At 38.3% G+C, this 26604-nt stretch overlaps 1 protein-coding gene across 13 annotated transcripts in view; it reads right to left on the bottom strand.

Moving 5' to 3' along the window:
- Window positions 1–26604, bottom strand: part of MAGI2 (membrane associated guanylate kinase, WW and PDZ domain containing 2) — a 1444461-nt gene that overhangs the window by 302131 nt on the left and 1115726 nt on the right. For 7 of the 13 annotated variants that reach the window (XM_055347904.2, XM_055347910.2, XM_055347907.2 and 4 more), the window contains 3 exons: window positions 26298–26419; window positions 25830–25952; window positions 24162–24344 (listed from right to left, as the gene is read on the bottom strand). In XM_055347904.2, coding sequence (XP_055203879.1) covers window positions 24162–24344; window positions 25830–25952; window positions 26298–26419 — 428 coding nt within the window. The remainder of the gene's footprint in view (window positions 1–24161; window positions 24345–25829; window positions 25953–26297; window positions 26420–26604) is intronic. The other 6 variants (XM_055347909.2, XM_031012777.3, XM_063708679.1 and 3 more) reach the window with 2 other exon arrangements.

Here is a 26604-nt window from a genome sequence, read left to right as displayed (position 1 = left end):
ACAAAGAGACTTAGACTTCCACACCATAATAGTGGGAGATTTTAACACCCCACTGTCAATATTAGACAGATCAATGAGACAGAAAATTAACAAGGATATTCAGGACTTGAACTCAGCTCTGGACCAAGCAGACCTAATAGAAATCTACAGAACTCTCCACCCCAAATCAACAGAATATACATTCTTCTCAGCACCACATTGCACTTATTCCAAAATTGACCACACAGTTGGAAGTAAAGCACTCCTCAGCAAATGTAAAATAACAGAAATTATAACAGACTCTCCGACCACAGTGCTATCAGAACTCAGGATTAAGAAACTCACTCAAAACCGCTCAACTACATGGAAACTGAACAGCTCCTGAATGACTACTGGGTACATAATGAAATGAAGGCAGAAATAAAGATGTTCTTTGAAACCAATGAGAACAAAGACACAACATACCAGAATCTCTGGGACACATTTAAAGCAGTGTGTAGAGGGAAATTTATAGCACTAAATGCCCACAAGAGAAAGCAGGAAAGATCTAAAATGGACATCCTAACATAACAATTAAAAGAACTAGAGAAGCAAGAGCAAACAAATTCAAAAGCTAGCAGAAGACAAGAAATAACTAAGATCAGAGCAGAACTGAAGGAGATAGAGACACAAAAAACCCTTCAAAAATATCAGTGAATCCAGGAGCTGGATTTTTGAAAACATCAACAAAATAGACCACTAGCAAGACTAATAAAGACGAAAAGAGAGAAGAATCAAATAGATGTAATAAAATATGATAAAGGGGATATCACCACCAATCCCACAGAAATACAAACTGCCATCAGAGAATAATATAAACATCTCTACACAAATAAACTAGAAAATCTAGAAGAAATGGATAAATTCCTGGACACATGCACTCTTCCGAGTCTAAACCAGGAAGAATTCGAATCCCTGAATAGACCAATAACAAGTTCTGAAATTGAGGCAGTAATAGACTACCAACCAAACACAGTCCAGGACCAGATGGATTCACAGCCGAATTTTACCAGAGGTACAAAGAGGAGCTGGTACCATTCCTTCTGAAACTATCCCAAACAATAGAAAAAGAAGGCATCCTTCTTTACTCATTTTATGAGGCCAGCATCATCCCGATACCAAAACCTGGCAGAAACACACACAAAAAAGGAAATTTCAGGCCAATATCCCTGATGAACATCACTGCAAAAATCCTCAATAAAATACCGGCAAACCACATCCAGCAGCACATCAAAAAGCTTATCCACCATGATTAAGTCAGCTTTATCCCAGGGATGCAAGACTGGTTCAACATTTGCAAATCAATAAATGTAATCCATCACATAAGCAGAACCAATGACAAAAAACACATGATTATCTCAACAGATGCAGAAAAGGCCTTCGACAAAATTCAACACGTCCTCATGCTAAAAACTCTCAATAAACTAGGTATTGATGGAACACATATCAAAATAATGCGAGATATTTATGACAAACCCACAGTCAATATCATACTGAATGGGAAAAAACTGGAAGCATTCCCTTGGAAAACCGGCACAAGACAAGGATGCCCTCTCTCACCACTCTTATTCAACATAGTATTGGAAGTTCTGACCAGGGCAATCAGGCAAGAGAAAGAAACAAAGAGTATTCAAATAGGAAGAGAGGAAGTCAAATTGTCTCTTCTTGCAGATGACATGATGGTATATTTAGAAAACCCCATGGTCTCAGCCCAAAATCTCCTTAAGCTGATAAGCAACTTCAGCAAAGTCTCAGGATACAAAATCAATGTGCAAAAATCACAAGCATTCCTATACACCAATAACAAACAGACAGCCAAATCATGAGTGAACTCCCATTCACAATTGCTACAAAGAGAATAAAATACCTAGGAATCCAACTTACAAGGGATATGAAGGACCTCTTCAAGGAGAACTACAAACCACTGCTCAAGGAAATCAGAGAGGACACAAACAAATGGAAGAACATTCCATACTCATGGATAGGAAGAATCAGTATCATGAAAATGGCCATACTGCCCAAAGTAATTTATAGATTCAATGCCATCCCCATCAAACTACCATTGACTTTCTTCACAGAACTGGAAAAAATTACTTTAAATTTCATATGGAACCAAAAAAGAGCCCACATAGCCAAGACAATCCTAGGCAAAAATAGCAAAGCTGGAGGAATCACGCTACCTGACTTCAAACTATACTACGAGGCTACAGTAACCAAAACAGCATGATACTGGTACCAAAACAGAGATATAGACCAATGGAACAGAACAGAGGCCTCAGAAATAACACCACATATCTACAACCATCTGATCTTTGACAAACCTGACAAAAACAAGCAATAGGAAAAGGATTCCCTATTTAACAAATGGTGTTGGGAAAACTGGCTAGCTATATGCAGAAAACTGAAACTGGACCCCTTCCTTACACCTTATATAAAAATTAACTCAAGATGGATTGAAGACTTAAATGTAAGACCCAAAACCATAAAAACCCTAGAAGAAAACCCAGGCAATACCATTCAGGACATAGGCATGGGCAAAGACTTCATGACTAAAACACCAAAAGCAATGGCAACAAAAGCCCAAATTGACAAATGGGATCTAATTAAACTAAAGAGCTTCTGCACTGCAAAAGAAACTATCATCAAAGTGAACAAGCAACCTACAGAATGGGAGAAAATTTTTGCAATCTATCCATCTGACAAAGGGCTAATATCCAGAATCTACGAAGAACTAAAACAAATTTACAAGAAAAAAAAAACCCTCAAAAAGTGGGCACAGGATATGAACACTTCTCAAAAGAAGATATTTATGCAGCCAACAAACATGAAAAAAAGCTCATGATTACTGGTCATTAGAGAAATGCAAATCAAAACCACAATCAGATACCCTCTCACACCAGTTAGAATGGTGATCATTAAAAAGTCAGGAAACAACAGATGCTGGAGAGGATGTGGAGAAATAGGAACACTTTTACACTGTTGGTGGGAGTGTAAATTAGTTCAACCATTGTGGAAGACAGTGTGGCGATTCCTCAAGGATCTAGAACCAGAACTACCATTTGACCCAGCAATCTCATCATGGGTATATACCCAAAGGATTATAAATCATGCTACTATAAAGACACATGCACACATATGTTTATTGCGGCACTATTTACAATAGCAAAGACTTGGAACCAACCTAAATGCTCATCAACGATAGACTGGATAAAGAAAATGTGGCACATATACACCATGGAATACTATGCAGCCATAAAAAAGGATATGTTCCTGTCCTTTGCAGAGACTTCGACAAAGCTGGAAACCATCATTCTCAGCAAACTAACACAAAAACAGAAAACCAAACACCATGTGTTCTTACTCATAAGTGGGAGTTGAACAATGAGAACACATGGACACAGGGATGAGAACATCACACACTGGGGCCTGTTGGTAGATGGGGGGATAGGGGAGGGATAGCATTAGGAGAAATACCTAATGTAGATGACAGTTTGATGGGTCCAGCAAACCACCACCATGTCACATGTATACCTATGTAACAAACCTGCACGTTCTGCACATGTACCCCGGAACTTAATGTATTAAAAAAAATTAGGTGAACTAAATCTAAACTTACAATTATGATGAAAATGTGTTGTTAAAGTTGAATATGAATATTAGTAACTCAGAGTCTTAAGTTGTCCTGTCTTCAGAGTTTCGACCCTAAGGAAATATATACATATATATATGTTTCAGTTTTCTGGTATGACACTGAAAGGTGAAGAATGCTGCCTTGTTATCTTATAACTGACTTGGAAGTCCTATAAAGAAAAATATTGAAAATATTGAGCATTTTCTCATCTAAAAATAAATATGTGTTCATCTAATTAAGAGAAATAAAAACATCTATGGAAGAAAAAAAAGAGGTAAAATTACCAAAAAAAATTTACATTTGAAGAAGGTTTTGCAGTTTCCAAAATGTTTGTTTAGTCACTTCTTTATACTGTACTATGATCCCAGAGGTTTTCTAGGCAAGAATATCAAGTATATACTTGGGTCTGAGGCATCAACAGACTATAATGCAATGTCTTGGTATTGAACTACAAGAAATATCTTTCTGTGATTAATTTTTCTCATAAAACCGAGGACCTCATTCCTTCAGCATCTCAGCAATGTGAGCAAAGGACATTCATACTTCTTTCCTTCAATTAAAATATGGTATGTTTGGATTGGCATAAAATTCTATGTTGTCTTGAGAAGACATCAACCCTCTTTGGATCACTTCTTAGGTAATACTACATTCTTTCATTTATCACATGCTTGAAACAAAACAAGGGTCCTAAAGCTCTTACCTGGGAGAGATAGTTTGGAATTAGGAGCCTCAGAGACCAGCCCTGGAATCCTGCTTCATTGCCTTGGAATCCTGCTTCATTACACTTAGTCTAACTAGTTAGGTTTAATTTTTACGGTCATAGTTTTTCTGTGTTTGTTTGTTCCCCCCGGCCCCATAGAACCTAGTTTCATTTTAACATCAACAATCAAGTGAAATCTTCTTGTAATTCTAAAATTGTACTTAATTTGGTAATCTAAATGACATAAAAATTATTGCATAGTTCTTATTCTGAGGAGCTTTGAAACACCTTTAACTTAGTACTTCTTAATAACAAATGATACTCACTTATTGATTAAAAATGCAAAGTGACTTCTGGATATATTTGCTGGCTTTTTTCCTCTGAAATCAATGAGGGTTGGGAGCAAAAACCTGGGGCATATAGCAAGGAAATAAACCCATGCTGGTATGAAATTTCTATACGTTCTGTGTATTGATCTTGAAATTTTCTTTTTAACTAACCAGAGTATTTGGATATACAGACAAGGGTATATTAGTAAAAAGGGAATGGACTTTTATCTCTTATCTAAAACTTTCCCTCAATGTGTGTTTTTATTTAAAAAATGGAGCAAAATAATTGACACACTACACTACACTACACTACACTACACTACACTACACTACACTACACTACACTACACTACACTTTAGAAGCCTGATTGAGGGGGAAAAAAAAAAACAGAAGGCTGGTGGAGAGTGAGAATTTTATCACACTTTAGAGTTGGGACTTAAGGAATCATATGGTTCAGCCTCCAACCAGAGCCTGAGAGGCAATTACTGAGACTCGTATTAAACCTCCAGTTTAGTCGTGTTGACTGTTCTCCTGGAAGGTAGAACAGCACAGTAGTCAAGACAGGTTTGGATCCCAGGCTTATTGCACACTGCTGGTGTGATCTTGAGCTAGTTTCTTACCTTTCCTAAACTTCAGTTCTTTATTTGTAAAATAATTATACCTATCCTACAGGGTTATCACAAAAATTAAATTAGATATTATATATTAAGAATGTGGCACAATGTCAATAAACTCTCAGTGAATGAGTATTATTATTAGATAACCCATTCCATTGTAAGGTAGCTCTGTTATTAAGCTATTTTTTAAAATAATGAATCTGCCCAGGTGCGGTGGCTCACAACTGTAATCCCAGCACTTTGGGAGGCCGAGGCTGGTGGAACACCTGAGGTCAGGAGTTCGAGACCAGCCTGGCCAACATGGTGACTCCCTGTCTCTAGTTAAAACAACAACAAAAAACTAGCTGGGCATGGTGGTGGGTGCCTGTAATCCCAGCTACTTGGGAGGCTGAGGCAGGAGAATCACTTGAACCTGGGAGGCAGAGGTTGCAGTGAGCCAAGATCGCGCCATTGCACTCCAGCCTGGGCTACAAGAGCGAAACTCCGTCTCAAAGAAAATAAATAAATACAAAATAAAATAAAACAATGAATCAAAATCTGTCTCTCTCTAGCTGTCATCTATTTGTGCTTTTTCTCCCATCTGAGAAACCCAAAAATAACTGATTTAAAGCATTGCTGCTCCACCTTCCTTTTGGTAGCTATTCCATGTCTGAAGCACTTTGCATTCTTTATGTTGTAGACTTCAGCATATATAATTATCCCACTGTACCCCTAAGAGTATAGGCTAAATGAATCCTATTCCTATCATTACTTCCTGAAAAGAACCAAAAGGGAATCATAAAACACTCAACGAAGAAAATACAGCTATGAAACTGAGAACCAATTTATCTTTGATGGGAGACAGTTTATAGATGCTGAATCTTCCAGACAAACTTTACAGCCTTGTTCACATACTACCTAACCTAACCTTATTCCTTACGACTTAAGAGATATTAAAGCACCTTAATTAGGTGAAAGTGATGTAATGCCTGCTCCTCCTTCTACTATCATAGTCTTCCTAGTTGCTCTAGCTTGAAACTCAAACAAGCAAACATACTTGACTCGTTCTCCACCCCTCTCTTCTACGCAGACAAGAGGGAACACTAATTCTATGGTCCAGATATTTGTCCTTTCATTCCTATTTTTCTTCTCATGGTTGTTAGAGCTGACACTTCCAATAGGTAGATGACCAGCATACAGCAAACTAGCAGCAAAGAAACCAATGCATTAAGAACCAGGACCCCACTCTCATCCTGCCCTGTGATCACCTGCTACTTCTTCCCACTGACCCAACCCAAGTGGAAGCCACAGGGCAAGGGAGCCCATTGGTGTAGTGAATAAAGAGAACTAGAAGGGATGAGTCTGGAGAGGAAGATGAACTTGATTCCACACATTTCTTAACTTCTTTTCTGACTTCTGTTTCTCTCTCTCTCCAGAGGTATCTTTTGATCAAAATCATTTTGAACGTTACATGTTTGATCATGTTGCTCCCCTACTTTTATAATCTTTCTATTCCTCTTAAGCAGACTTTACAGTTCCCTCCTGATCAACCTCCTGGCAGCCTTTCCACTTTCCTTCTCTGTTGTCTCCTAGGCTTCAGGCATAACAGACAAGCTGATGGTTCTCCATGTCTCCCAGATTTAGAGACTCCCAAGGACCACATTACTTTCATCTTGTAAGAAGAGATTGTACCTGACGCAGCCCCTGGCTCATAGTAAATGCTCCACATGTGCCTGCTGAATAAAGGGATATCTGCACTTTTGCACACAATATTCTCTGAACCTGGATTGCCTAATAAATTCTTGATTTCCCTTCCGTCTCTGAATCATACTTCTGTGAAATCCACCCTGATCTCTCCCCATGACATCTCCTCTTATGAGAGACTCATTCCTCTGTCCTTGCTCTGCAGTCTGTACACATCTCTTTTAGCACTTATCTCCAGGTGCCCTTTTAAATTACTCACATTCCTCTGTGGCTTTACCAGACTGTACATTCCTTTATGGCAGAGACTGGTATTACACATCCACAGATCCCCAGGACCTGAAAGGATGCCTGATGCATGGTGGGTACTCAATGCACATGCAACCTGTTTACTGAGGAAAATGGACTCGATCCCACTCATTTCTTCTTCTCTGGCTTCTGTTTGTTTCAGAACGACAGAAGGGGAGGTGGAAGAGGTATAAAAATATAAAATAGTATTTTTTACCAATTACTACTTTCATTCCTTTTCCCCATTCCTTAATGCTATCTTGGGAAGATTATTAACTTTTAAGTAACTTTTTGCTATAATATATTCAGTCTCATTAAAGCCCCAACACCAAACTTGATTTAAATCACTTTCCTTCCTCCTCCGTGGAGAGGTATGGTCCGCCTCTGAATCACTGCCTTTAGCCTCCCTTCATTCTTCAAGGTCTAGTTCTTCCAGTGTGTTAGGGGCAGAGAGGAAGATCTTTCTCTCTCTCTCTTTAACTGGTTGCAGTTGTATGCTTTTTTATGTTGGCTGTGGCCGCTTGTCTGGTGAATGGTAACTGGCTGGCATCCAGTGTCTGGCTCTTTTGTGGGATGGATCTGTGCATTCTTCCTCCGGCCAGTGTAATATTTGGCTCAAGCTTGACCTCTTTCACCTCTGTCAGCTCCTGCCACATTGGAGCACTGCCCAGTCTGTTGACACTGGGTATTCCTTGCCCAGCAGGCAGCTCTCTTGAGTGGAGGGTAGAAGACAGCTGGCTCAAGTCAGGCTCTATTCTCCATGGCCACTTCAACCATAGAAATCTCACATAGCAACCTCATGCCAAATACTGAGTTGCGATGGCTTCATTGCCATGTCTTCTGTCTCTCCTGCCGTCTCTCTCCAATTCACTTCTTTCCTGTTATGACTGGCAAAGGAAGCGAGTCCACTGCCTGAGCAGATGTCCAATTTGGAAACCTGATCTCCATCTTCCCTTCTTACAGGCTACCCCAATTTCAATGAGTGATTCTCCTGTAGCCTCCCCTTTCTTTTTCATGCAGATGGTTGTGTTACCTCTCAAACACAAATCCCACATAAGAAAAATCTACCCTGAAGATTCTGCTTTCCCCTCTTCAGCTTCTGTTTATGGAGGCTAGGGTGAGAGGAGAGGGTTTGATTATAGTAGGGGAGCCCCCACAGTAGCACTGAGGTAGGTTTTTGGGTCCTGGAGTCAATTCTATGAAAAATACCACTCAACATCCCCTGATAAGGTTTGCTGAATAAATGAATGAGCAAGTGGATGCACCTATCTTGAATAGTTGATAATAGATGGGAATACTGATGCTGTGCAATAAGGGGCTAGGTGGATTGTAAAACAGAACAAGATTAGTCGATGACAGAAATCAGATGTAAGTCCTGGACTTCTGACTCAGGGCTAAGTGTCCCAGCCTGCCATCTTTGTATAACCTCTGCTTGTCTCAGCAAGACATGTAGTCATAACATTAATTAATAATGCCACTCCACACATCAATAAGAGCCTTGGAAATTTACCATGAAAAATCAGTTTTGTACTTTTTAGAATTTGCAGCTCTGAATAGGGAGGAAAATGTCATTTCTGCCAGAGGCACAGCATCTTGTTCAGCTCTTATGTAAACTCACTGTCAGGCAATCCTAGAAACTGCCTCCACTTGCCTCTGGGCAAAATGTCTCCTTTTCTTAGAAAAATGTCACCTTTTCTCGAGGAAATGGCAGGTGGTTATTTTTTTCCAAAGGAAAAATGACCTTTGCATTTTGTTAAAAAAAACCCAAAAACCCCTCAAGGACTTACGCCTTGATGAAAACACTGAAAACAATTCCATATCTTTTACTTTGTACTTGAGGTTCTACTTTGTAAGTTTTGAGATTACATCTGTCACCACTCATGTAGCCTGTAGGCAAATGTCAGTGACCAGAAAATCCTGGCATCTTGTTTTCCAGGAATGTTCAACGGATGCTTGTATCTCAGCTCTTGTTGCTCCCAGCTCTAAAACACACACACACACACACACACACACACACCCCTCTCTCTCTTTTACTTTATTCTCATTACTTTAACACTTTAAAGCCTTTATATCCCAATCCTGGATCACAATCTTATACAAGTCCATGAAAGACTCCTCTGAAAAAAATGCCAATGTTGCTACATTGCTTATCATTGTGCTTAAAATTATGTTCAATATTTCATATGAAATTTATACCTGTGGCAATCTAAGTCATTTTTTCATACCAAATATTTTTCTTCTCTCATGAGGACACAGGAGAAAATATATACAGTGTTCTTTCCCACCACCCCCCATAGTCAGATAAGAAAATACAAAAGAAATACAACAAAGAAGTAAGAGGAGTGAAAATATTAGGACCTAGTACTTTAAAAGAAAGAGAGCAGGAAGATAAAGGTGATGATACAAAGAAAGACAGTTCTAGGTTATTAACCTTGGCTTGACAAAACAAAGTTCCCACTTCTTTTGTCAATATTTCACATATGTGGTAGAATTTTTTTCCCTTGTGACAATAGTTCTTGCCATTAAAAAAAGCAAAATTTACCTTACCGTTTGATTTTCCAGCAAAGTAGTAAGTTATATGATGATACTCAAGATTTACCATGTGTACTCTCGTCACTTCATGCAAATCCTCAGCTGGAGCATATGAGAGGCACATTAATTACATTGGATACAGGGATAATGTTTCTGCAGCTGCAGCAGTTTTGATATTTGCAGACTCCAGCGCACTCTATCTGTAATTTCACTGGCAGCTTGCAAAAACCAGCAGAATCACACTTATAAACAAAGGTCTGCATGGTAATTTATCTCCTATTGACTTCAATGAAGTCTCTTTATTCAGAATACTAAGAAATTCATAATTATGAGCTAAGATCTATGACTTAGCTAAAGAAAATCAAAGATATGTTTCTTGCCTCTTGTCACTTATATTCCACATATCTGTGGATGATGATACATATGTGCATATCTATACAATTGAACTATTCACCGAGCACTTGCAAACCCATATGACAAGCTATAGGAATATGCACCAATATCCGATATATTTAATTCAAGGAGTGTTATTTCTCTTAGCAGAAACATTTACTTTTCTTCACGCATGCTCCAACTATCTTACCCTCCTCAGACTTTTCTTTTTGTTATGATTCAGAATTGACTTGCTTTTATTTTTGGAGTGGGTTACCATAACAAAAATGGAGAGACCATTATTAAACAAATGAAGATTAGGTTACCGACTTCTGTAAAACGTGCCTAGCAAAAAGAGATGAGCATCCTATGGCATACTTACATGGCACCTAGCCCAATTTCAGTGTCAGATAATGCATACAGAAGAGGTGAAATGTCCCTATTTCAGCTGCCAGTCTGCCAACAGAACAGTTGTCAACATGGCACCACAATTCTGAAAATTTTCTGATACCTCTCTGAAGTCTAAAATGATTTAAAGAAGCAAGAGGTGTCTTTAAATGTTCAATGCAGAATCATTTTGTCTCCAGGATCCAAACGGTGAACATCCTAAGAGTTCATAAGATCTTTTCATGTATCCATTGCTTCTAGAATATTATAGCTTTAATTTATTGGGAGATAGTCTTATGGAGATTCACAATGGCTACCATTTCCGAGAGATTCCATGTGCCATGACCTAAGTATTTTATATATAATAACACATCTGGTGAGATGTTTGGTTAAACTAGACTAAGAAAAGCTTTACATAATTCTGTAAGGACAACATAATCATAGAAGAATCTATGATGATTACAGCAAATCTTCTGCCTCCATAGTAATCCATGTCAGACTAGTGCTGCATAGAAAGATTCCTTCACTTATTTAATCAACAAGTTGAATATTTTCCAAATACCTGGTCATGAACTAAGCCTTGGGGATTTATTAACGATCAAGTCAGACACAGGTTTTGATCTCAACGAACTTATTATAGTCAGGTTGGGGAGGCAGGGGCTGGCAAATAAGAATTTCCAATTCAGATGAGGGAGGAGCATAAAATAAGCATCTTTCATAAAAAGCGGATTGTTTCCTGATGAACCAAAGGCTCAGTTCAGAGAGACAGAGTAGTAGGAACTGAATGAATTTGACATTGTCTATAAGAGTGCATATGGTGCGTATACACGTGTGTGTGTGTACACACATATACACACCATAGAACACACACACACCATAGAATACTATGCAGCCATAAAAAATGATGAAATCACGTCCTTTGCAGCAACATGGATGCAGCTGGAGGCCACTGTCCTAAGTGAATTAACACAAGAACAAAAATCCAAATACTACATGTTCTCACTTATAAGTGGAAGTTAAACACTGGGTACATATGGATATAAAGATGGAAACAACAGACACTAGGGACTACTAGAGTGGGGACGGTCGGGGCAAGGGCTGAGAAACTACCTATTGGGTACTAAGCTGAATACCTGAGTGACAGGATCATGCACACCCCAAACCTCAGCGTCACGCAATATACCTATGTAACAAACCTGCACAGGTACCCCTGAATCTCAAATACAAGTTGAAATTATGTATAAAAAAATAATGCAGATGGCAGTCCAGATAGCAGAATCTGGTAAATCTTTGCATCTAGCTGTATCACTTTGGTTCATTGATAAAGCAAGGGAATTGGTGATTTTGGACCTACACTTAAAAAGCTAAAGTGATAATAACTGCTTAAATGCATTTAGTTATTACTTTTAGTTTAAATTTATCTTAAGGTAAACACCTCTCACTAATATACTCACAGCCAACCACCTCCTCCTATACTATTAAGTATAAAAAGATGATGTTAACCCCATATCTTCCAGTCCATTTCTATTATATTTAAATAACAGGCTTTCAGAATTCTTTTTAAAATGCCAATTTTATACCCAGTAGCATACTCTGGAACTCTAATATAACATTCCTGGTGTTATAATGTCTAGCACCATTCTGAGCTCTGCTCTCAGGCCGAGTAGAGGCCCCATCTATATTTTACTTCAGCTCCTCAGAGGGCCAGTGAGCCTTAGTGCAAATTAATATAAATATTTTGTGCAGAATAACTTAAAAATAATAGTAATAAATGTACATTTAAGTGCATTGACTTCCATGACCTTAACAGGTAAAATCATCATGCATATCATATCTCAATTACTGTGTGACTAATCCAAATGGATACCAATACTGAAACTAGAAAAAAATGTGAAGTAGCACACTTTGCTATATCTGCACTAAAATGATAGTAAAGTTCTTAATCCTGCAGCAGAGATGAGAACCTAGGATAAGATTTGTATAGTTACCCCTTCTTAAGTGAACTTTTATCAGAATGTGATTTTAAATGAAGAGGTAATAAAGAGGACTGTGCAAGGCAAAAAGAAAAGACAGAAATGAGAATAAAGAGGCAGCACAATAGCATTTGGGTTACAAAGGCCTCTTTTTAAAACTAAATGTTTTGCTGAAGCATAGCATGGTTTTAAGAATTGATGCAATGACATTGTTTTTAATCCCCAAGTGGTTGGTCTGTAGCCAAACTCAAGCACTTTTCCAGGTGTGACATCTGTATCATCTATGTGTCATTATAAAAGGAGAGTAGGCTGGGCGCAGTGGCTCACGCCTGTAATCCCAGCATTTCAGGAGGCCAAGGCGGGAGGATCACGAGGTCAGGAGATCGAGACCATCCTGGCTAAAACGGTGAAATCGCATCTCTACTAAAAATAGAAAAAATTAGTCTGATGTTGTGGCGGGCACCTGTAGTCCCAGCTACTCAGGAGGCTGAGGCAGGAGAATGGCGTGAACCCGGGAGGCAGAGCTTGCCGTGAGCCAAGATCGCGCCACTGCACGCTAGCCACTGCACAGAGGGAGACTCCGTCTCAAAAAAAAAAAAGGAGAGTAGTGGCTAGAAAGTGTTCAGCACTGCTCTCACCCTCACTGTGAGAGGTCCTGTTATTGGTCTGAGAGATACATTACTAGCAGTGGAGATATTAGGTATTTGAACAAAATGAAGTGGAGTTTTGAAAGTTAGGTGTGTTTAGAAAGAACAAAGAGTAAATATATTGATGGGCTAAGTTTATTTCTTTTCTACTGGAAGATACTAGTATTGGCCAGCTAGCTAGAAATTTATTTTCTGACTTTTAGAGAGACCAAAATGTTTTCATTAGCACCTAAAGTTCATAAATGTCTAAACAGGCAAAATGATGTTATGTCATGGCAGTTTTAGAAAATTATCTAACACGATGTGAGTATGAATATTTTGCTAGATTAAAACCTTTTTTTTAAAAATTGAATTCCTATAACCACTTCCTTTATTTTTATTAGGAAGATAAAGCTAGAGACCTGGTGGTTTTACTGCTTATAATTTCTGGATGTGGTATTATGATTCACTATTATTTATTGCTAGCACTACAGAGAACTGAAAGAGGAAACATTATCAATGCTCTGTACCAGAAAGATTGTGAGAAGGCAGAGTGCCCATAAAAGTGAAAGGTACTTTCTCAGGGGAGTTTGCACAAACACAGGGAACTCTGAAACAAAGCAGCCACAAGAAGCATACTGCAGTAGGTAAAAGATTACTAAAAATTTTTTGCTACTTCTCCACCAAAACGTTCCCCTTCCCTTGAGTCTGGGCTGACCTATGACTCTCTCTGATCCAAAGAGTAGAAAAGTTGCATTTCTCTGATTAGATCATTTGGTTTTAGGAATTGACAGACCACCTCAATGATTTATACCACCTAAATCAATGGAATGAGGTGGAAGTGATACTGTGCAGGATCCAGCCTAGGCCTTAAGAGGCCTGACAGCCTTCCCTGTTGCTCTCTCAAGCTACCCTAAGCTACCTTGTCATTGAGACTGTGTGGAGCAATGCCTGGCAACATCTCAGGTGTCCCAACCATCCCAGCGGAGGCATGAAGTGTGAGTGAAGCCGCTCTGTGCATGCTAGCCCCAGGAGAGCTTCATATGACTGCAGCTGGGTGATGAGTCCCAAAGGAAGTCTAGTAGAAGACAGCGACCTGCCTGATCCTAAGTGAGATCGCAGAATCATGAGCCAACGATCTAGTGTTCTTTTAAATCACTTGAGTTTGGCATAGTTTGTTAGGCAGCAATAGAAAACTAAACAGGTACTTCAAAAGAGTAGAAAAATTACATTTCTCTGATTCTCAGTGTGTGCTCAGGTTTCAAAAGGAAGCCTGCTCTGGATATAGGTTGGTTATGAAGTGGTGGAAAAACAAGCCAGAAAACATTTTCAAATGACTTCATAGGCTTTCTTGCAGCTCTTTCTCAGGGAATGTTTAATGAACAACCAGGAAATTGTATTAAACTGCTAAGGAGCTCAGAATGGTTAGGAAGGGCCAAAGAACACTGGGCTGGGGTAGAGTGGGAAATCACTGGATGACCATTAACTGGAAAATCAATATGCAATGGCCAGCACTAAGAAGAGAGGCAGTAACTACTCCTCTGAGAGCAGGCCCATCACCATCCACATGGACCTCAGGTTAATCCTCACTCTTCCCTAGAGGGTAAAAAGGGCAACTAAGATTTCAGATAATAATGCTATGGGATAGAATTTCCTGAAACAGTGCTAAAACCCCCAAAGTAAGAAACTGCTCATAGTCCAACATCCTAGACTTATTCCTAGAAGCCACTTAATGTGACTGATAAGAAAGATAAATGTAAATATTAGGTTTTTTTCTATTGGATAGAAGCCCATAGTCTCCACCCTAAAAGTTAATCCCCACTGTTATTCACAAACACCCCTTCAAAGCAGTTCTGAGCATAGGCTTGGATGGGAGAGGGGGAGGTTAGGATGGAGGGTGTTTGCAAAGCTGTACAGTAGGTGAGAAAGGAATCTTCTTGCTACTACTGCAGGCAGTCGTAGCCCAGGCATATCCACTGGGCATATGATGCGGATTCTGACTTTTGGTTCAAGATAACAGACTGAACACACATCTTTCTCTTTAACAAGGACTTTAAAATAGATAAACCCATAGCAATGAAGAGCCCCAGAGAAAGACTGTTATAAGGACAAGACAATGGAAGAGAATTCTAGAATATGGAATGTCAGTAAAGGCATGAGAGCAGAGGTATCATGACTTTGAAAAGTATATTCCAGAGCAGGAGCTGGCAAACTAAGACCCATGAGACAAAACCTGCTGCCACCTGTATATGTAATTAAAGTTTTATTGGAACACAGCCATACCCTCTTGTTTTTACATGTTGTCTAGGGCTGCTTTCACGATAGCAGAGTTGAAGAGTTGTAACAGAGACCACTTGGTCTGCAAAACCTAAAATGTTTTACCTAAGTATTTACTAATATTTGACCCTTTACAGAGTTTGCTGATTTCAGTTCTAGTGTCTTCTTGGCTGGGCGGGCAGCATGGACAGGAAGGACTCTCAGTTGCTCCACAGAACCCCAGAAGGGCTAGGGATTCGGAAACATCTGATCTGAGTATATGGAAGATCGGCTTGGCCATTTGCCTGCATGCAGAACTCCCACCACACACCCAAGTCAGAGAATGGGAGTGTCTCCAAAACAGAAAGAAAAATGCCCCAGAGAACAGATTAGACTTTCTTATTCTGTCCCTGCTTCATAACCCTAAATAAAATCTGACTAGTCTTCAAACTGCCACCAACCTTGGACTCCCAAGTATCTTTATAGGATTTCACTCTTAAATATGGAAATCTAGAATCATTAGACATGTGAGCACCACACTCTAGTAAAATAAAGGTATGTGAGAAAAAGAGGATATGGATAGGAATAACAGGGGACTGTGTTTGGGAAAAATATAATGCAAAGTCCCTAAGTGTCAGCCATGCAACCACCCCACTAGACAAGGGTTGGAAGACAAAAAAATGACCAGAAAAAGGGAGTTCCTCCATAGTACCTAACATGATGACACTTTTGGGGGAAAATATGATTATTTTAAGAAATATATTGCAATAAAGAAAGAGTATAAAACTCCACAAAGCTGTTTATGGGAAACAATATATTTATGGTACATTACTGGGCTCAGTGAACAAATGTACGAAGCCATAATGATGCAAAAACTATGCAAATTTCACTAAAATTAGTGTAAGACTCAATTGGGAGGATGTAGGAGGGTTACCAGATGCTAAAGCTTCATTTCTTTCTAAAAGAAAGTAAATATAGGTCATGTCTAAACCGTTAAATCAAGACAACTGTATAAGTGTATTTGTTAGAAGTGTGAAGGTAGCTACCAAAAGAATTATCTAAAAGAATATAAACTAATCCATTGTCTCTGGGATTATAGGTTTAGAGGGTGGGAAGGGACAGGGTGGAGACATTTTAAGCATGATAAATATTTTGATCCTTTTTTATTTACCATGCACATGTACTGCTTCAACAATTAAAAAAATACATATATATACACACATGCTTATTATTGAACACTGCTTCTAGAAATCTGGAATCAGTAGGTCTGGGGGCACAGGAAACTGTATTTTTAAAAAGCTCTCCAAATGGTTCTGACAAAGTTAATCTTGTGCCCTTACTTTCAGAAGCACAGATATAGAGGTAGCGACCACTGAAAGAGCAGTGATATCTACCTGCTCAAGTGGAGAAGTGCCAGGGGCTGAAGAATTCTAGGATCGGCTGGACATGGTGCCTCATAACTGTAATCCCAGGATTTTGGGAGGCCAAGGCAGGAGCCTTGCTTCAGGCCAGGAGTCTGAGACCAGCCTAGGCAACAAAGTGATACCTTGTCTCTATAAAAATTTTAAAGAAATTAGCCAAGCATGGTGGTGCAAGCCTGTGGTTCTAGCTACTTGGGAGGCTGAGGTGGGAGGATGGCTGGAGCCTAGGAGCTGGAGGCTACAGTGAGCTATGATTGTGCCACTACACTCCAGCCTGGGTGACAGAATGAGACTCTGTCAAGAAAAAGATGATGAAAGGAAGAAAGAAGAGAGAAGAAAGAAGCAAGAAGAAGAAGAAAAGAAAGAAGAAAAAAAGAAGAGAAAGATGAAGAAGAATGCTAGGATGCTCGCGAGTTTTTCTCTCAGGATACTTTCTTGTGATTTTACTAATAAAATGGATAAATACTAAAGGAAGGCAAATAAAAATGAACGGGTTATGAGTTACTTCATAATTCAACCCCTGCCTGTGGAAGCACTTCATGAATAGGTCAGCTCTCTTCTCTCTCGTGTATGCTGCAAACCACAAGCTTTGATTCAAAAATTAGCCTAGGGAAAAACACAAAACATCATGTAAAGAGGGAAGCTTTTTAACTGAAGGATGTTAGATAAATAACTATCTATCAGACTCTGGTTTCTGTGTAAGCCATGTTACATCAAACTTGATTTTTAAAATACTTTAAAGAATGTAATCAGGGTCTCTAGTGTTTACAAATGATTGCTGGGATGTGTAGAATACTTAATAACCAGAACTCAGAGGGTTTCTGGGCACTATGATAATTCTTTCTGAGAAACCTTCTGGAACATCATAGGATCATCAGGGATTGGCTCAATGATTGTCAATAAGCAGTTGTCAAAAAGCAGCCAAAGGCACACTGCCCTCATTTTCTCCTGTTCTCCATACCTTCCCAGGAGTCAGTGCTGACTAAGAAAGAAATAATTCCCAACTCTACCCTTGTTTCTCTTGTACAGGACCCTGGTTCAAACTTTTTGGTACAGAGGATTTTTCTTTGTGCCTACACAAACTACTGACATCTTTTTGCCTAAATTAGAGATCACCTAGAGCTGGAGAAGTTGATTAAAATACTTTCATGTTTATTTCAATGTCAAATGAGACTGCTCACCTTTTCAATACCAATGACTTATCATTTATATCTGTAGCATCTATTATTTGTGTTAATTTTTGAGGTTCATTTGATATATAAAGTCATTATAAAAAAGAAAATTAATTTTGTCTTTACCATGTACTTGTCTTTTAAATTTCATCCAGAAAATGAAAAACTGGTTTGTTGGTGCTTCAGCGATCCGCTACATTGTCCAATTAGCATTGACTAGGCTATACTGTAAAGGAGGAATTCAGCCTATTCAAATTTCATTTCTTCATTTATAAAAGCATCCATCCAACCACCATCCATCCATCCATCCATCCATCCATCCATCCATCCATCCAAGAAGTACTTATGAGCACCTGTTATTTGCCCAGTGCTGTTTTATGTTCCAGGAACATGTAAGTAAAACAAAATATTAGCCATAGAGCAAACCTCTATACCAAATGGGCTAAAAATTAGTTGAAAAATTCTATGAGAATGGTTTTAATTACAGGTATATGTGTATTTGTGATATTTTGGTTTTTTTATTTGAGGATATATGACTCTATACTGTCTCTGATGTTTGCTACAAGTCTAAGTAGTTCATCTTTACCACTTATGATGATCATTTTACTCTATACTTCACCATAAATCCACACTGAAGGTGAAACATTAAGGTACACGGTGGCGGCATACCCCTTTTTCTAGGCATTTCTCACTACTGTGCCTCTCTGCATGTGCTATTTCCTCCTCCCATGATCTTCCTCACTTGTCCACCTAGCAGATATCTGTTCATCATCCAAAACTCTTTCAGGCATCATCTTCTCTATGAGGCCTTCCCTAAGCACCTCCCAGCAGAACGGTTTCCCCCTTTCCTCTGTACTATTGTTGTACTTATGTACATATTTTTATTATAGCATTGATATAAATACTCATTAACATGTCACTGGTAAACTTCTTGAAGATAGAAACATTTGTCTCATTTTTGCATCCCTAGTAATTTGGGATTTGCTAGTAATTAGCAAAATATCTGGCACATTCACTAAATATTTGCTGAATTGAACTGAAGAGCCATTCCCTCTATTATAACATGTGGGATGTTGCAGAAATGTGTTTTGATATGTCATTTTAAATTATCTCACAATTACAGGTAAACATTTTATATTTTTGAATATTTAACAAGCATTACATTTTGTTTGATTAAACTCTTTTCCAATGAGAGACATTATCATCCCTATAAAAGCCTAATAAAATTATACAGTTAGCAATATACTTTAAAAAATTTCTGTTGCTTAGCCGGGTGTGATGGTGCATGCCTGTAGTCCTAGCTACTTGGAAGGCTGAGGCAGGGGGATTGCGTGAGCCCAGGAGTTTGAGTGCCACCAGCCTGGGCAACATAGTGAGACCCCATCTCTTGAGAAAACAGACAAACAAACAAACTTCTGTTGCTCACTCCTCCTACTCTCCTGACTTTGTGCCAATATTGTGGTTATTACATACCTATTATATTTTGTTACAATTACTTCTTTATGGGCCTGTGGCCCCTCCTAGATGTAAACTCCTTGAGAAACAGGTCTGTGTTCTTCCCACGTTTATAGCCCTGGTGCACTGCAATGACTATGAAAGGGAGGTGCTCAGCAAGTTAAATGCATAGAGGACTAAATAGGAGATGGTGAATAGAATTAAATCTTTGGTTCTTTTATCTTGCGTAGGACCTGCTTTGTGATTATCTTAAATGAAGACAATCTGCTAAATTCTAAATAAAGCTTTGACTTTGTGGTTGAATAAAGCTAACTTAGACTGTGTGGGTGTGGCAAACTAGCAAAATGAGTAAAAAAGAAAAAAGATTTTCTATTCAAATATTTTTATTTTGTCTTTTAAGTTTACACTGAAATAAGTCTTTTCTAGTTTTGAAACATGAAATAGTGGAAAGAAAAATAACTACATTTTTATTCTAAAAAGAAATGGATTTGTGAAATATTTTGCTGAAGTTCAAAAGCACTGGGGAGTCTTTCCCCTTTCCCAAGATGGAATTAGTCCCACAATTTTGTTTTATTCTAATCGTAGGCAATAGGGTAATTTTTATTGAAACATTTGATGTTTGTGAGGTTTTGGCAACATGAGGATGTGGATGCTCAGTAAAATATCACCAAATGAATGGCAAAGTTCGACACCCTCTAACTCACTCTTGTAGAAAATTATGTACACATGACTTTTATAACAGTAGTGTTTGGAAACATGGTGAGTTAGTTTTGAAACTTCATCTCAACTTTTAAGGAGATATAATATGCATTATTACTCACAAATGAGTGGCAGTGACAAATATAAGGGCACCATAAAAAGTTATTTATACAGAAACTATATGATAAATGGCAATACAGCTTTGGTGATATTTAAAATTAAAAATGTCAGATGAATACCTCAATTTTTTTTGTTTCTCTATACACAAACCACTTTAAAACCCATGGAAGAACAATTCATAAGTGTATCGGTCATAAAAATGGCAGAACTTTTTCTCCAAAGGAATTCTCTAATTTTTGTATCTATTAGAACTGATTGAGTTTATAAAGTTGATACCATGAACTAAATAAATGTGAAAAACATGACAATGGTGATAGAGTATATTCCTTTAGAGATACAGTTATTGTACTTTATAATAGTATTCTAAGGAATTTAAAAATTACACTACACCAAGAAAAATTTCTGAAATTGACGCAGTAATAGCCTACCAACCAAAAAATGTCCAGGACCAGACAGATTCACAGCTGAATTCTATCAGAGATACAAAGAGGAGATGGTACCATTCCTTCTGAAACTATTCCAAACAATAGAAAATGAGGGAATCCTCCCTAACTCATTTTATGATGCCAACATCAACCTGATACCAAAACCTGGCAGAGATACAACAAAAAAAGAAAATTTCAGGCCAATATCCCTGATGAACATCGATGCAAAAATCCTCAATAAAATACTGGCAAACTGAATCCAGCAGCACATCAAAAAGCTTTTCCATCACAATCAAGTCAGCTTCATTCCTGGGATGCAAGGCTGGTTCAACATATGCAAATCAGTAAACGCAATCCATCACATAAGCAGAATCAATGACAAAAACCACATGATTATCTCAAAAGATGCAGAAAAGGAAATCGAGAAAATTCAACACCCCTTCATACTAAAACCTCTCCATAAACTAGGTATTAATGGAACATATCTCAAAATAATAAGAGCTATTTATGACAAACCCACAGCCAATATCATACTGAATGGGAAAAAATGGGAAGCATTCCTTTTGAAAACTGGCACAAGACAAGGATACCCTCTCTCACCACTCCTATTCAACATAGTATTGGAAGTTCTGGCTGGGGCAATCAGGCAAAATAAAGAAATAAAGGGTATTCAAATAGAAAAAGAGGAAGTCAAATAGTCTCTTTTTGCAGATTACATGATTGTATATTTAGAAAACCCCATCGTCTCAGCCCAAAAACTCCTTATGCTGATAATAAGCAACTTCAGCAAAGTCTCAGGATACAAAAATCAATGTGCAAAAATCACAAGCATTCCTACACACCAATAATAGACAAACAGAAGGCCAAATCATAAGTGAACTCCCATTCAAAACTGCTACAAAGAGAATAAAATACTAGGAATACAACTTACGAGGGATGTGAAGGACCTCTTCAGGGAGAACTATAAACCACTGCTCAAGGGAATAAGAGAGGACACAAACAAATGGAAAACATTCCACACTCATGGATAAGAGCAGTCAATATCATGAAAATGGCTATACTGCCCAAATAATTTATAGATTTAATGCTATCCCCATCAAGCTACCATTGGCTTTCTTCACAGAATTGGAAAAAACCACCATAAATTTTATATGGAACCAAAAAAGAGCCCACATTGCTAAGACAATCCTAAGCAAAAAGAATAAAGCTGGAGGCATCACACTACATGCCTTCCAACTATACTATAAGGCTACAGTAACCAAAATAGCATCGTACTGGTACCAAAACAGATACACAGGCCAATGGAACAGAACAGAGGCCTCAGAAATAAACACCACACATCTACAAACATCTGATCTTTGACAAACCTGACGAAAACAAGCAGTGGGGAAAGAATTTCCAATTTAATAAATGGTGTTGGGAAAACTGGCTGGCCATATGCAGAAAACTGAAGCTGGACCCCTTCCTTACACCTTATATAGAAATTAACTCAAGATGGATTAAAGACTTAAATGTAAGACCTAAAACCATAGAAACCCTAGAAGAAAACCCAGGCAATACCATTCAGGACATAGGCATGGGCAAAGACTTCATGACTAAAACACCAAAAGCAATGGCAACAAAAGCCCAAATTGACAAATGGGATCTAATTAAACTAAAGAGCTTCTGCACTGCAAAATAAACTATAATCAAAGTGAACAGGCAACCTACAGAATGGGAGAAAGCTTTTGCAATCTATCCATCTGACAAAGGGCTAATATCCAGAATCTACAAAGAACTTAAACAAATTTACAAGAAAAAAAACAACCCTATGAAAAAGTGGGCAAAGGATATGAACAGACACTTCTCAAAAGAAGACATTTGTGCAGTCAACAAACATAAAAAAAGGCTCATCATCACTGGCCATTAGAGAAATGCAAATCAAAACCACAATGAGATATCATCTCATGCCAGTTAGAATGGTGATCATTAAAAAGTCAGGAAACAACAGATGCTGGAGGGGATGTGGAGAAACACGAACGAATGCTTTTACACTGTTGGTGGGAGTGTAAATTGGTTCAACCATTGTGGAAGACGGTGTGGCGATTCCTCAAGGATCTAGAACCAGAATTACCATTTGACCTAGGAATCCCATTACTGTGTAAATACCCAAAGGGTTATAAATCATTCTACTATAAAGACACATGCACACGTATGTTTATTGTGGCACTATTCACAATAGCAAAGACTTGGAACCAACCTAAATGCTCATCAATGATAGACTGGATAAAGAAAATGTGGCACATATACACCATGGAATACTATGCAGCCATAAAAAAGGATGTGTTCCTGTCCTTTGCAGAGACTTTGATGAAGCTGGAAATCATCATTCTTAGCAAACTAACACAAAAACAGAAAACCAAACACCACATGTTCTTACTCATAAGTGGGAGTTGAACAATGAGAACACATGGACACAGGGATGAGAACATCACACACTGGGGCCTGTTGGTAGATGGGGGGATAGGGGAAGGATAGCATTTGGAGAAATACCTAATGTAGATGACAGTTTGATGGGTCCAGCAAACCACCACGGCACGTGTATACCTATGTAACAAACCTGCACGTTCTGCACATGTACCCCAGAACTTAAAGCATAATTTTAAAAAATTGCACTATACAAATCTTGAATCAGCACTTAAAAGACGTAAGGTCAAATTTAATTTCTTCATTGTTTTCTAGATAAGGAAATTCATATTTACAAGTTATGGGACTTATCCAAGATCATGGGCCAGGCAAGAAAATTTAAAATCAGACTGTGAAGCCAAACCTTGTTCATTACTTTTTCATTTACTCTGTGTAATTTTTGTATTTTATATGTTTCTGTCCTTAGCAATTTGCCTCTGTATTTCCACAGGAAATAAATTTCAATTGTAATTTGAGTAGACATCTGAGTAATTATATATGAAAAATAATTTTTAAGGGCTAGAAAAGACTCATATATTAAAACATTATATAGGGACATATACAGACCTAGTCCAGTTTAAAATTTTCCATATGAGATGGGCATGTATATTTCAATAACTAACCTGGGTGATATAGCATGAGAATATTATAAGATTAACACAGATTTTAAAATATTGTGGCTGAATATAAGTTAGAAAAGTGTGAAATGTTAATCACACCCCTAAGAACAAACTCTAGAGATAAATTAGAAAAGTGTCAATCTCAAGAGTCCATTGAATCCAGCAAACAGAAGGGGTAGTTTAAAAAAGAAGGCAAAAATTATATTCAAAATTGTTTCCAAATTAATTCAACTTGATATTTTTAAACTTAGAGGAAACATAATTTATGCTTTATGCTTTTCCTAAAGTGAAGTGACCTTTGTCTTTTGAATAAAGACACAAAAGAAGCTCCTTATATTTGCCTTCAGAAAAAAAGATGTTGCAAAACAATTTTCTAAACCATGAAGGCCCTTACCTGTTTCCATTTTTCCATCCTGTGCTGCAGGCCCATCCGGAATCACACTTTTCACCTGCAGAAACTCATCAGGCTCGTCTCCACCAATGATGGTAAATCCAAAGCCCATGTTGCTCTTTTTTAGGGTGGTGCTGAGGAATGTTCCCTTCAACTGGGATGCATCCCGGGTGAAGAGTGGTTTTTCTACATTGGCCAATATAAGTTAAAAAAGAAAAAGGCATGTTCAAGTCAAGTTCTCAGACAAGAGAGAGCCAGCCCCTGAGCAGCGACAATCCCAGGGGTAAATGTGGGGGGTCTTATACAGCAAATGCAAGCAGGTGGTGACTGCAAGAGGAGCAAAACTATTAGAACTTCCTACACATGAAGAGCAGTCCCAAGCATCCAGGGAAAGATGAAAAAGCTGTTTGGTTTGGAGACAGACTTTTTGTCAAATCAGTTTCCACTCATTAATTTAGCCTTCTTGTGCTTAAAAAAGGCTGTGTCAACAGGCTGCCAGAGCCTTCTGAGAAAGAGGACAAGGAGCCCAAATCATCCAGACAACATCTGGATCTGTTCCTGTTGTTATTATGAAAGATTCCAGGTAGGAGGTATGTGTCAATGGCCGATCCTAAACTAAGCCTTGAAGAAATAAGGGTAGAGAAATGAAATGGACATGGACTTGTGATTTTTTTTTTAAGTGAATAAGAGCACAACATTTCAGCATGTGCAGTATCACAAACAGAGAAACAGTGGAATGTGATCACATACTCAAAGGTCCAGATTGCTTAGAAAGAGTACCTGTATGTGGGACTGACTTTTGTTTACACTGCTCTATTGTGAGATACTATAAAGATAACCAGATAAATAAACTGCTATTGGCTCCGATAGTGTTTAGTATACTCTAAAATGTGAGCAAAAGGCAAGCCAATGTTTTTAGATATAATTATGAATGTAAAGGTAACACATTTTGTCACAATATGTTGATAGATTCAAATCATATGCCCGAATAATCTGAATAGGCACTGCATAGATTTACCTGCTAATTTGTTATATAATATGCTTTTCCAGCTATGATCTGTAATAAATATATTCCTAAGTATAGTAAGTGTTTTAAAAAATAATAGTCATACTAGGAAACGGAATTAATATCTGCTTTAAATTCCATCACAGATAAATATTTTATATGATTCTTTTAAAATGTGTTATATTTAGGTGGTCTGATTTAATATTTTTAACAGCCAAATTGTATATGGTAACTCAGTTAAGTATTCTGCATGATATCTTTGTTGTTACATTTTGGGTGACAAGAAATAAACTCTAAAATAATGAGTCATTCTATTAGACTTCTGCTTTTTCTGTCCGCTTACATATCACATGTATCTTTATTAAAAACAGAGGTTCTTTAAAACATAAATAAAAACCACATATAATCCTTTCTCCTATGTTTTCTTTATCAAATTAATGTTTATAGCTGGAGATAAGTTCATCAGGAGACCTTTACATTCATTTAATTATGCTGCAGTAGATGGCGTGAAAACTACCAGCAGGCAAGCCTAGGCCTCCCGACTCTAAAGGCTGTTTTGTGCTTTTATTTAGAAGCTCACTAGCTGTGAAAAGTTTGTGCAGCAACTCATCCCACTACGTGGCTCCCAGGTGTAGTCAGGTCCCGCAAGCAGCCCTGGGACATACCGAACAGCCTCCCTGCTGGGTCGCGCTGATAGTAAGACAAGTCATTCACGCTGCGCGACCTCTCCGGGGCAGCACGGGGGCGGATGGATTTGGGCCTAGGTAATGTCCATGAGGAGCTGTCTACTGTCACAAAGGAGAACAAGCCTCATTCTTGTGCTTGGTCTTTTAAGGACAAACTTATGAGTCTCTATGAATCTCTCAGTTTACAGTGCCACTATAAAAATCCATTAATCTCCACGTGGTGACATGCCGTACATTCCTATAAAGTACTGCCTGTGGCTGTAACTTCATCTGCGGTTGCTAAAGGCATTAGTGTAGAGAGAATGCAAACATCCAGCTAAAGCTAATAGGAAGGTCTGGAGAAAGCAAATCAATTTTTCAAAATGGTCCAAGCTACAGACATATTTGGAAGAGCAGGCAGTTTGACAATTTTCCCTTTGAAACATCACATGCTGACAGGTATCATACCTCGGAAACCTGGGGCCTGCAGGGGCTTTGTTCCAAGTTCTGTGTGGGGCATGTTATGTTGCTGTAGCTTCCTTTTTGCTTCCAGGACAGGATTTTCAAACTGTGTTCTTCTATTTATGTGGCTAAAAAAGAAAATTTCAAATTAGGATAACAGTGGGGCAAAGTCATTTAAAAGACCATATGTATGGCTCTATAGAGAGCAGGTGATTAAAGGCCACCTTATCTGATTACAGTCAAGTGCCTCACCCAGCACGCGGTCAGGCTCCTGACTGGGCTGGCCTGTGTACAACACACATTTCTGTGACAA

This window comes from Gorilla gorilla, chromosome 6, assembly GCF_029281585.2.
Source record: "Gorilla gorilla gorilla isolate KB3781 chromosome 6, NHGRI_mGorGor1-v2.1_pri, whole genome shotgun sequence".
Classification (NCBI taxonomy): Eukaryota; Metazoa; Chordata; class Mammalia; order Primates; family Hominidae; genus Gorilla; species Gorilla gorilla.
This window is presented reverse-complemented; position numbering and strand designations above follow the sequence as displayed.